The sequence below is a fragment of the Lethenteron reissneri genome, chromosome 7, assembly GCF_015708825.2.
Source record: "Lethenteron reissneri isolate LAM-NWPU_2019-01 chromosome 7, ASM1570882v1, whole genome shotgun sequence".
NCBI classification, from domain to species: Eukaryota; Metazoa; Chordata; class Hyperoartia; order Petromyzontiformes; family Petromyzontidae; genus Lethenteron; species Lethenteron reissneri.
Window position 1 is genome coordinate 10106743 of NC_083785.1, and position 12656 is coordinate 10119398.

The window sequence follows — 12656 nt, forward strand, 5'->3', positions numbered from 1 at the left end:
CCCCCAGAAAAATCCTGCTTAGCTTCCTTAGGTCTGATGAGTTCGGTCACATTCCGGTTGATTTGGTCATCGGCTGAGTGAGCTTCCATGCCCCTCTCTCCCGCACCTCCGACTAGCACGGTTGGCTACGTACGGTGCGAAAGAAGTTCAGCATGCGCTTGTACATAAGTCTCAAAAGCTGTTATGTTGCAGGTGAGGGTATCGAGATTTTGCCCGTCATATGTAGTGCAGAACAATTATATGTTGTAGCGCAGTGTTCTTCACTAATTTTGAGAGGGGGGGCGGGGGGCATTTTCGCCAATAAGACCTTATGAGTGTGAGGGCCGCCACACATTTGAAACCATTGGGGGTTGACAGGACGATGACATACCTGTCAACTCAAACGTTGTACCCGTGTTTCTTGTAAAGGGAAAATGAGCAAAACAATGTTTTTTTGTATGTTTGTTTGTGTTTCTCCCTTATGATGGGACTTTGTCGGATGAGCGTTGAGATTTCTAAGAGTACGTGGGTGACCAATAAGGTCCTGAATTGGTCTGTAATAAGGTAGGGCACTGAAAAGGGGTTGACAGGTATGTGGTGGTGGTGGGGGCAGGTATTTTCACATTTATGAACTAGGCAGGGCTGTCATGTATCGCATGTGTGATGCGCCCCTTCCAGCTAAATCAAACGTATCACGCTGGCTTAGACATCTGTGAAGAAGTGAGAGTACCCACACTTCACCCCACCACACACGACCCAATAAAGCTGCCCGTTTGCTTCAACAGCTGCTCTGTGGAAATTGAACCGGCAACCTCTGGATTTGCAAGTCCAGTGCATTAAATCTCAGAGCCAGCGTATATAGCCCAACAAAATACTGTTGTGCCGGGCATCGCCTTCACAAACGCGTGGATGGAATGTGAGATGCAGCACTTGGAGGTTGCGTGGGTAGCTGGGGCGGTCTCCTTTGTTGGGGTTTGTCCTGGCAGCTGAAAAGACGGGAGGTGGGGCAATGACTGATCACGTGGTGGCCGCGTGCGTCATCCAGCAGTTGATTAAAAATGGGTGTTGGGACGATTGATGGTGGTGCTTTGTTATACCCTGCCAGAGTGTACTGGTACGGTACTTAATTTTACGAGCAGTGCCCTTGAGTGGCTGGCATGGACCCACAGGTACAATGCATGGTCTCCACCCAATGCCTGGACCCCGTTGGGTCATGGTCCCCGATCGAGTTGCATCAACGGCACATTCGATAGAGAATATTCCTGTCATAAAATCCTTCTGTCATGACCTTAGACGTTTGCTTTTGTGGCCACCAGGTAGAATTCTAAATAAAGATTATGAGTATTGAACCAGAGATGGTATGAACTCGATCTAATAACTAGCCCTTCCACCAGTAATGCATCTGGTCCTATTCCAGTGCTCACTAAATACAGATTTTCATTGTGATGTTACCTCCAATGAGTGTTAATTCGCAGTAGCTTTTTTTTTTATCAGTATAAGTATTAAATTATTACCAGAGTGCAATCTTTTAACAGTGCATTAATCAACATGCAATCAAAATGGACCAATGCATTTTTTGTGTTTGTAGGGAAGGGAAACTGCAATTGGTTTAATTGTTTGAAAGAAACATGTTTAAAAGCATGGTTTTGTATTAAATGTTTTATTTTCATACTTCATTCTTTTTCATGATTTGTCCCAGGGAAAGATTTCTTATTTTTTTTTTTCACAAAGGTACATTGTACAGCAAGAAACTTTAAAGGAGCGGTCTCTTTTTGATAGAAAATATTCTACTTTATTTTTTTGTATTTGGAAGAGGAAAAGAGAAACAAGGTACAGCGTTAAGGGTTTAAGAAAGCTTATAGATTAATTTAGAGATAGCATAAAAAGGCCACTTCTTCACTGTACCTTGTCAAATTCAGGAACATAGAAGCTTGTTATAAGCAATGGTTCTATTTATACATTTACAAAACGGTCATATTTTCCTTTCTTCCACCCCCTGTGACAATTTACCTTGACTAACTTTTTTTTGGACAATGATCCCCTTTAGCTTAATTACAAGAAGCAATGTCGTACTGCGTAGGATGGGCCAGTTCTTTGTTAAGGGGAAGAAAAAAAAACAATACAATAAACATATCACAGAAGAAATGTATAATCCACATGCCTATTTTTTGGAAAGCATAGAAGGTATCGCAAACACGCGCTCTTTAGCCATATGTTGAAGTACCTGGCTCGCTTAATGCAGCATCCCATGGGGAATCATAAATAACACCGCCTGGTGATCATAGTTAGGCGTTAACCGAGTGTTAAGCAGTTCAAAAAGAGCACAGAAGAAATAACTTCATATAAAATAAAAACGAAATAACGACATTAAGCGCACAAAGCAAGAATTTTTGTTTGTTCAACAGCACCAGGAAATTTTAATAGTTTTTTTCTCGTTCAAGTTTGATTCGTAGTCGGCAAAATAGGATGGTTGTATACATCTCATAAACATAAAGCACCATTTGTTGTTGAAAAAAGGAACACATTTTGCAAGTGTGTGTGATTTTTTTTGGGGGGGGGGGGTGGTGGAAGGAATGCTGCAAATGCCCTGCTTGCACTTGGCCTCCAACGGCTTTGATTTTTGTTTTGCTGTCTGCTTGAGGTAGCTACAAAGGAAAGCATTAACCTCTCACTGTGTTCTAATTGCTTAAGCAGGTTCCATTCGTTTGTACCTTCATTCTTAATTCATGCAATATTTTTTTTAAACAAGCGTTAAAAAAAAAATCATCCCCCAAAAAGTTGAAATTCTAATCCCGTGTACTTTTTTTTTCTTTTATCGTGTGTTGTTGTACAGTTTACTCTTTGCTTTTTGAATGTCAGGCTCTTGTGCATTTCTTTCAGCAGGCTGTCCCCAGCCTCTGCTGCGGTAATTTTGCGTTTAAAAAAAAACAGCACCAATGTTGAAACGCGTTCTCCGCCTGCAAAATAATTCGCGTCGAGAACCAAACGGAATTACCCGGGTACCCACATCCAGGCAACGCAAACACCAAGCAAGTAGAAATAATACAAAACACTCTGCCATGAAATCCAAAAGATAAGCGTGTGGAAAGACCAGGGCCGGTGTTGGTGCCCAGTGAGTGCAAGGGGTCCTCGCAAAAAAAGACGTTGTCAGGACGCCACGGCGGTTTCTTGGCAGGTTTGTTTAAAAACATTTCTTCTTTCTCCGCGTTTACAGGAAACAGACGGGCCCGATGTCCAGGCCAAACTCCTGGTCAGGGCCGCCGACGTCCATTGGAGCAACGTCGACAAACGGCAGCCGCGAGGTCTTCTGCGTACGGTACTCGACGACCGTCCTGCCCCACTCCCCTGTGTGTTTCTGTAGGCATGACAAGGGGGCGGCAGCAGCAGCAGCGGTAGTTTGTTACGCGTGCTATGCAAATGCATCCTGGGAATTAAGGGCCAGAGCCAGCGTTCGGCAATCAGAGCTGTATCGGAGGCGGCAGAAGGTCAGCAGTCAGTGGCTCTGGATGAAGAGGAAAGACCCCAGCTGGGCCTGCAAAGTGAGAGGGCCAGGAGGTATGCAGTCAACAATGCTTGACTCAGGGAGGAGGACGCCCCTGCCATGCATAGTCCCATGGGATGTTGGCTATCAACAACAAGGCAACTCCTATGACTAATTGGGAATGGGACGCAAGCGTAGGATTGATCACCCTGTCGCTGGCCGCCTTTGGGGAGGGATGTATAGTATGAAAGGCCGAAACACCCTAGGACCCAAAGGTTCACTACTGACGATGCACTCCCCAAATTTCACCAGGCTCACTGTTCATGAACTCTTGGAAGTGCTTGCACAAAGGATAGTAACAGTCTCATCCTGTGTTCTTTGGAAAAAAAAAAAGCGGCAGAAGTGGAAGTAAAGGTGCAGGCCTTGCAATTGCATGCTCACAAACCCTGCTGATGGAAGGGGGCTCCCATCAACTTCCCGTCCAGCAGCACACGTGGCAAGAGGTGAAATCGCTTTTTGACCCAACTATTGTGTTACCTGATTAGTCGGGTGATAGAATTGATCATCTGTAGAGTATTTCATGAGCTAAATCATCTAATAGCCCAGCTCTGGTTGAGTCACTATTATAACATTACACACTTAGTACAGGAATACATTTTTTGTAAAAATATTTATAAAATTGTATTTTACCAGGTAAGGCCCACTGAGCTATAAATATCTTTTGTCAGAAATGACCTGGCCACAAATGATAGCTCAACAAAGTGGATTATCTCGTGAAAATTTATAACAGCCAAATACTCTTAAACGCATGTTTCTAAATGTGGAGGGAAAAAGCCGGAGGACCTGGAGAAAAGTCCAGTTGACTGGTCCCTCCAGCCTGGTCCCTCCGGTGTACCAGGCGAACTGATAATTGTTCGAGTATATAATCGATTGCATGCACAATCGGATAGCCCAGCTCTGGTTGCGTCGCATTACGCAGCTAGAGTTGGGTCTGTGTGCGGGGGGCGACACAACGAATGAGGCAAATAGACAAGAGAGAGCCCTACCGTGCAGCTGTCCTCCAGCACGTTGTAGGTGAAGCGTGAGTTGCCCTCCGCGCGGATCTCCATGTCGTTGGAGCCCTGCAACAGCAGCGCCTTCTTGAGGTTGCCCGTCTCCTCGTCCATGTAGGCGATGCTGTTCTTGCAGTGGTACGTGATGTTCTGCGATGCCTCCATGGACAGCAGCCGCAGGAAGGTCATCTGGATGGCGGCCGTGTTGGCTGGCAGGTTGTCATCGCCGTAGTTGAACTGCCACGGAATGAGAACGTACATTTTCTCCTGCACTTCAGCACGTGCACAACTCATCAATTTCCGTGTTATGTCCCAATCTGAGTAAATCGTGATATGCCATTCTTTGTTGCAGTGCTTCTCCCCTCTGGACAAACATTGCATGTCTTGTACATTTTTACATTTTTTTCACAGTGTGCTTATCGGTGGCATGTCATGAGGCGAACAATCTATTCGGTTATATCCATGTGCAAATTCCATGTGTCTATGAATGCCTGCACAAGGGGGCTATGATTTTATTGTAATTTATTCCGAAAAATTCCACAAGTTACCATATCACTCTTAAATTGAAAAGTCTTCCTTCCCAGTGATTTCCTATACAGCTAAAATACAGCTCATTGGACTGTAATTGTTTTAGAAACTATATCCTTTACAGCTAAAAATTCATCTTATCGGATTATTAAATATGGTTCAGAAATGTCCACTGTCGTTCAATGTTGGATGTTATGCCTCGTGGTGTCTTTTTCTCTGTCTTGTTTTGGCTCTTAATTTACTTGTGCGCTGGGCTGCTTTGACCTAGGTCTCCCTTGCAAGAGAGACTCTTGGTCCCAGCAAGCTCTGTCACCTGTTTTAAATGTAGTTGACAACTGAATGTGTGAGACATCTCTGTTATATTGACTACCCGTTTGCTCTGCAACTGTGACACGGCACATCCAGGGAGGGCCCTGTCAAAAGCCCCACAGAGATTCAATCACTTACGTGTAAGCCTCCGCTCATGGCCTCGCCAAACCAGACATGCTTGCGGTCGGCGCTCTTGCTCTGCCACCAGTTCTTGCGGGAGATGGTCTGTGGGTTGGCGTACACGCACGTCTCGCCGGTCTCCATGTTGCAGAACACCTTCAGGGCATCCAGAGTGCAGCCCTGGTTGGGGTCGATCCAGTAGTTTCCTAACAGAGGTTACAGAATGATGGATGACGTGTTAAAATGTGCTGTGTTGAAAATGGAAAAAAAAATGAAACCGTTCAAACACACCGTCAAGAGAACTCAAAATATTTGCAAATGTTCAACGCTTGTGCAAAAAACTCAATTCAAGTTATCTCTCTTCTGTTGTTTATCAAATGATGGCTGACAATTAGGCTGGAAAAAAATCTTCCACTCCTTTTCTTTTAGTCATGGCAATCGCTTCATGTAAACCTACATAATGCACAGTGTGTGCATGCAGCCTAGCCTGGCACAAGAGCTGTGATGACACCACACCACTACTCAGTGTTGAACGGCTGCTGCTGCTGCTTTTGTTACTGTTGTTGCCACCGTGAATGCGGCCACTCCTCACCGCTCTCCCATTCGGGGTGGCAGAGTTTTAGGTCACGGCAGGTGCGCGCCGGGTTCTTGCGGGTGCCCTCGGGACTCCGCAGCCCCTCGATCTGCCCGCTCAGAGACTTGATGGAGGCGTCCACCTCGGCGTCGTGCTGCCTCAGCTCGGGCAAGGCCTGGTCGCTGCGGTAGTAGCGCAGGGGATCTGGGGCCTTATCGGTCTGGCCGATGCCAGCAATGGCGGAGAGGTCGATGCCTGGGCCGGGTGGGCCGGGGGGACCTGGGAGACCGGCTGGACCAGAAGGACCCTGGAGCAAGAAGAGAGGAGTCATCGACGATTAGAAACCTTCGCGAGAGGTGTGGGGAAGCCGTTGCTTACTGAGGGGCCAAATAGGGCCTTCAGATACAGATTACGATTCCCAAGTGTGTTTTTCTGGGACTGGCCACGTGTCGAGCGTTTCTTCTCCCGTTTATCGCTGAGTGTCCAAAGATGAAGTGACATTCCTGAAGATGCCTGCAGTTGTGCGTGGTGAAATATTGAGAGTATAAATGATCAACTCGCTGTCCAACCCGGAAAGCCACATTTGGATTACGAGTGTCTGCGATAATGTAGGTGCTAAATTAACAGATTATGATTGTTAGTAGTGAGTCAGTGATATTACATGTTTATTTTTCTGTTGCCCAATACAGGGCCAAAACACCCAAAATGCAAAGTGACCAGCGACTAAGAGTACTAATTATAGTAGTACAGCAAAATAACAGCCAACGCATTTGTTGAATTGACTTAGGTTATATGAACTTAGGAAAAGAGATGCTGGGAGGGAGGTTCCAAAGCTGAGCAGTGTGAGGAAATAAACAGAAGAGAAATGTTTTGCCTTGTAGTATGTTTGTGCAGGTGAGCCAATTTTGGTCGAATAATTCCTTGACATCTGTAGGGTCATTAATGGGCGACGTTCATCGTAACAACGTGGTCACAGCAACAAATGAGTGAAAAGGAACTTAACTGAATGACTGAGAAACGTGCTTTGTGACTGCGTTGAGCGGCAGCATACAGAAAATGTAAAATGTGTGAATTTTTTGTATTTTTTTTATTACATATCAACGCGAGCTCGATATAATGCGCCGATTACAGAATGGGGAGGGTGGGGGGTGGAACAAAAGTTCTGTGAATAGCAGCCCGAGTTGGGCGCGACAGGACCAAATGAAGAGGGGGGAAACTGGGCTCACTGCCCCACCAAGTAAGAACCCACTATCTGGGACATGAAAGTTTATATGGGGAAAAACGCGTGAGCGTTAATTTCGCTTCTACTACTCACCGCAGGGCCAGTTTCGCCAGTGCGACCGCGAGGACCTGGAGGACCGATGGGGCCTGACTGGCCGTTGTTTCCATCCTTTCCTGGAGGGCCGGTTGGGCCAGAAAGACCCTGGACGTAAGGGAACACGACATCGCATCCCGTTAGTTAACACATCAAAGCTAAGTTAATTGCTGGTGCTGTTGCATGAACGAAACAAACATATCAGCATTGATGCGTTTTAGTTTTTTTGTTCGTTTGAGGTGAGTTGTATGGAACGTACTCTGGGACCAGATGGACCAACGCTGCCTGCGAGACCCTGGTCACCTGAAGAACCCTGAAAAACAAAGCAAGACAGTGGCTTGTAAGTTACACGCTAAGCATATACAAGCTAAGACACGAATGCCTACACTGTTAAACATTAATGCCTAGTTTTTTTAGTTCCCATCGTTTATTTACACGGGGATTAATCTCTTACTTCAGGGAACACATACACACATGATCACAAAGTGTAATGGTGCATCGATTTATCGACTAATATACATTTTTAAGCTCACAATGCATGCGTCGGAAAGCACGTGTGTAAGAAAATAAACATTTATTAATGGTGCATGTAATGGGCTCATGTGACAATGCCAGCCTCTAGAGGCTGCTAAAGTCTAGAATCGAATCACGACCCCAAGTCATGAAAATTCATTAAATTGCAATGTGGTGTGAATCGCTACACCTAATTTAGGGGGTAAGCTGCAATGGGTGGTTAAGGTAAAGGTGCAGCCGTGCAACTGCTCACGCCACTGCTGGCGGAAGGGCCTCCACTCGAGTGAGCTCTGGAGGATATCTTTTGCCCTACTTTTCCACTCTTGCCAGAACATACGTGGTGCACTGGCATTAATGTTAAGCGCGCAACATCTCTGTTCTCGTCTGCCACTTAAAAACTACAAAACTAAACTATTTCTTATTTTGCCAGGTAAAGTGCACTGAGCTATATAGCTCTATTTCAGACGCGACCTGGCCACAAGTGATAGCCCAACGAAGTGGCTTATCACGTGGAAATGTATAACAGCAAAATACTTTAAAACACATGTTGATTCTAAATGTGGAAGAAAAAACCGAGGAACCCGGAGAAAAATCCACGTGACCATGTGGAGACCATGCAAGCCCTAAATATACAGCGGGCGTCAGGGTCGGGATTGAACCCACGACCTCTTGTATACCAGGCGAGGTAGTTAACATCTCGCCACTGCAGCACCTTGGGTCGGCAGATGGCACCACAGCCTCTTCTCTGTGTTATTATACTCTGCCTGATACCGATGTGCAGGAACACTGAAAGTTGTGCATTGATGTTGGCTTTGCTCACCGGTGGGCCGGGGAGTCCCTGAAGGCCGGTGAATCCTCGGTGTCCCTTGAGGCCCCTCTCTCCAGCCTCTCCTGTCTCACCCTTGTCTCCCCGGGGACCTTGTGGGCCCTTAAGAGCAGAGCACGGCCAAAGTGAAATGTTGTCTGTTATTCAAACGCATTGTAGTACATACACACTGATGGGTTGATTCAGCCTAAGTTGTCAATGTACTCTGTAGTTGAACCTCTTTCGCGCCGTACGTAGCTAACCGTGCGCAGGTGCGGGGTGAAGGACAACAAACTAGACACATAAAGAAGTTCTAACTGAATGAGTTTTCAAACGAGATTTAAAAGTGCAATGCTCCAGTGGATTCCTAATATTGGAAGGAAGAGCATCCGAGACGGATGCAGAAGCCCATCTGAAAGTGCGCGATGCAGTAACCGCCTTTGTTCGATGGCTAGCCAAAAGCTACTGCGAGGATGACCAGAGTTGGTGTAATGGTTTATGCTCCTTGAAAAGATCAGAAAGGTATTTTGGCTCATTTCTGGCAATCACTTTGTGTGTAATGAGTGCGACGTTATAATGTATTCGCTCGGAAACCGGAAGCCAGTGGCAGCTCAGTTTGCAAGCGTGTATCCAGCTTATCAAGTAGCGCTGTTTGCGGGAAAAGTATTGATCACACTAATGTCCTCTATTTACCCCAGGAAAGCTTCACGCATGCCATTCGAGACCATTTCCATAAATACACATTGATGGATTGCATATCTCTGTATTCGGTATCCGAGTAAATTACATCTTCGTTTACATGTGTGCAGCCAGCCTATAATACACTGAGTGCTGTTATGGGGTCATAGTATTGACAACACTGGTGCCCTTTATATACTCAGAATAGCCTCGTGTGAGTAGACATGAGGTTGGATTCATATACACGTCAGTGTGTTTGGCATCCTTGTGAATGACGGCGTTACATGCGTGCGGTTAGGTTATTGGCAGCTGTTCGCTTGCTTAAGCAAACGCCGCTGGATGATGATGTTGGTCTGAAATGCCAGTGGGCCTATGGGCGAAATAATATGTTTATTTACACAGTATGTGTAAGCACTTAATGGAGTTCTGCTTATGTGTGCTGTTATACGTGCCACTGCTTTGCGGTAATAGTATTGGTAATACAGTTGTCCTTGATTTAACCAACAAAGGCCTCACTAACTGTTAGGACCTTTTTTTGGATGATTCAGCATTGGGATGTTTGGACAATTCCAATAACAAGGATTCATATTCTTAGGTTTTTTCGGTAAAGTCACATAGGTAAAAAATGTAAATTAATAAAAGTAAAATAAAAAATAAAATAAGTCACTTGATGCAGCAGTCGTGCTGTGACGATTCCACCTGAAGACGGAAGCTTGTGTTGCCTCCGAAACGTCGAGATTTTTATTTTATTTTACTTTTATTAATTTTAAATTTTTACCTACGTGACTTACCGAAAAAACCTAAGAATATGAATCCTTGCAGTCATGAAAGCTTCAAATCTAGAACCAATAACAAGGGTTTGTTCACATGGGAGGAAACTGAAGTCCCCAGAAGAAAAAAAACCCAAAGCTCCACAACGGATAGGACTGAATATGTTTATTTTTGCCATCTACTGGGCGCCTTGCAGGCCAACCTCATGAAACGTTGAACTCCCAGATAGTCTACCAACAAGTGCTAACCAGGCTCACAACCTGCTTAGCTTGGAGATCCCTTAAAATCGGAAGCATTCATGGTGATTTGGTCGCAGGAAATTGTGGTTGATGGCATTAACGTTGCGCTTCAAATTAGGACAACATTGCTACCCACCACTTTAAACCCAAATCCCCTTCTAACATTCTATTGCAAGCTCATCTTTATACGCTCTGGAAAGCTGCTAATTAAAAATGAACAAGGGGAAAAAAATCATGCAAATGCATGCATGCATTCTGTAAAGCTTTCCAACATGCATTTATCCTTGTAATATGTATTAACAGTACGGAAACTGGCAGATAGCTGTTCGGGCAAAGCCGGATTTTTTTTTTACATTTTCAAATAATATTTCTAGCGCTGGTTTGGTGCTGCAAGTCTTGGGTAACCCCTTGGATCAAGGTGGCTGATTTTATTTCTCGGTTGAGTCCAGAATAGGAACGCCGCATCAAATAAAAAAAATAAACTTCAATTGGATCATCTTTATGAGAGTTATCGTGACCCCCATGTTACAGACAGACAGGGATAATGCATTCACGGCCTTTGACGTTCGTGGACAACCGTTGAAAACTTACCGGCAGTCCGCGGGCACCAGAAGGACCAGGTGGACCCATGGGACCTTGAGGGCCCTGGAAATTGAAACGCAATTGGTCAATCTCACATGCATTCACAACAGATAATATAGTGGCACTCAAAGTTTATGATGCGGCAGAAGCCACCTAGCATTTAAAAATAGATCGTGAGCATGAGTGCAGTGGACATTTATTAAGTTATATCAACGTGATAACACGTGCAGATAATAGCGGACACATTTCCCGTTTAATAACAGCGCATTCTACAGTTTGCCAAATGGATTTTCTGATTAAATTTTGGCCATATGGTGCACTCACGCTTGATGCCTTGTTTTCATAATCACAGTCATTGTTTATTTTTTTGTAAAGCTTTCAAATAGGATAAATACAAGTCTCTGAGTGCTGCCTGACATTAATGCTGGGTGATTAACGTACCATTAAACATTGTGAGAAAACAAGTTAAACAAAAATCATACCATGTTATTTTGATAAACAAAAACAGCATGCATTGTTGACTATACGAAAAAACAAATGAGGTAAATTAAATTATCTTCCAATGTTCCACCCTGAGTTTTTGCATTAATCGTCAAGTAAAATTAAATACATAAAATCAGTCCTTTATGAATACATTTGTAGGAATAAAGGCCTCCCCCACGACAACACAGTAATGGGGGATGTTTGCCCGGTATCAATAACACCCAGATGATTAACCCGCTTAAATAAATTAATCCTTGTTTTTAAAGATGTCGAACGTTGCCGCATCAACCGTACGTTGAGGCAAGGGGCGGGAAACTCGTTGACAAATGATCATCACGGCGGTGGTGCCGCGAACACCCCTGTATGGGACAACGAGCAGGCGAGCCCGACCTGGAGAGCTTTGACGAAAAAGGTGCTCACCTGATCTCCTCGGCCGCCATTTTTGCCGGTGGGACCAACGGGGCCAGGTGATCCGGTTGACCCGGGTGCTCCAGGGCTGGCCGGCCGCTCCTGCCTCCCCTCGCTCGCCCTGGAGGGTGCACACACGGCCGCGGCGTAACACGCTTCACCACGGGGGGTCCACCGAGCGTTTGTCTGCGACCCCACTCCGCCCGTTGGCTGAATCGGTCGGGAGTGTAACCATCTGATTTGGTGCAATCTGGGGTCGACGCGTATTGCGGTCGACGCGTATTACCACGTGAAATGGTTTTACTGCTTTTTATACCGGCGCAGAGCACAGGCCCAAAACGCCAAGCAGCCAGTAACAAACAGCACTCTGGAAAGGTGTGATAGATAAGACTTTATATTTTTCTTGGTTTAAAAACTTGGGTTATGGGTGGGAATTCCGTCGTCAATCGGTGCGTGGAACGAAGCATCGGTATTATTTGACCTGTGGTATGCATGGTGATTTTACACAGTAGGAATTGTTTGGTTGGTTGGTTCAATCTGGAGTACTTATTTAATGGCATCACAGCAATGATTGGCCCTCATTTGCCTGCAATGAATTAGCTCGCGACTGCAAGCAAGTGGGGTCGACTAAACAACATACTAAACAATAACAACTGTACCATCACAATCGTATTCAGATAAACCAAGAAAGGGAGTGCGCAAACTAAATGTGAGACATCGACTGAAGCCCAAGTAAGAGCTGTAGCTGACCCACCCGTCTCATATTGAAGTGTCCTTTGCGTTAGTGTAAATGCACGGACAACGGTAAGGCTTTGTTAA

General features: G+C 45.2%; 1 protein-coding gene across 1 annotated transcript in view; it reads right to left on the reverse strand.

Moving 5' to 3' along the window:
* Window positions 1–2535: 2535 nt before the first annotated feature.
* The window catches only part of LOC133357479 (collagen alpha-1(II) chain-like), a 71093-nt gene continuing 60972 nt past the window's right edge, over window positions 2536–12656 (reverse strand). Inside the window, 10 exon segments of the mRNA XM_061575431.1 lie at window positions 2536–3334; window positions 4507–4749; window positions 5488–5675; window positions 6062–6350; window positions 7359–7466; window positions 7618–7671; window positions 8692–8799; window positions 10956–11009; window positions 11850–11927; window positions 11929–11958. Of these exon segments, the coding sequence (XP_061431415.1) occupies window positions 3188–3334; window positions 4507–4749; window positions 5488–5675; window positions 6062–6350; window positions 7359–7466; window positions 7618–7671; window positions 8692–8799; window positions 10956–11009; window positions 11850–11927; window positions 11929–11958 (1299 nt within the window). The 3' untranslated portion in view covers window positions 2536–3187.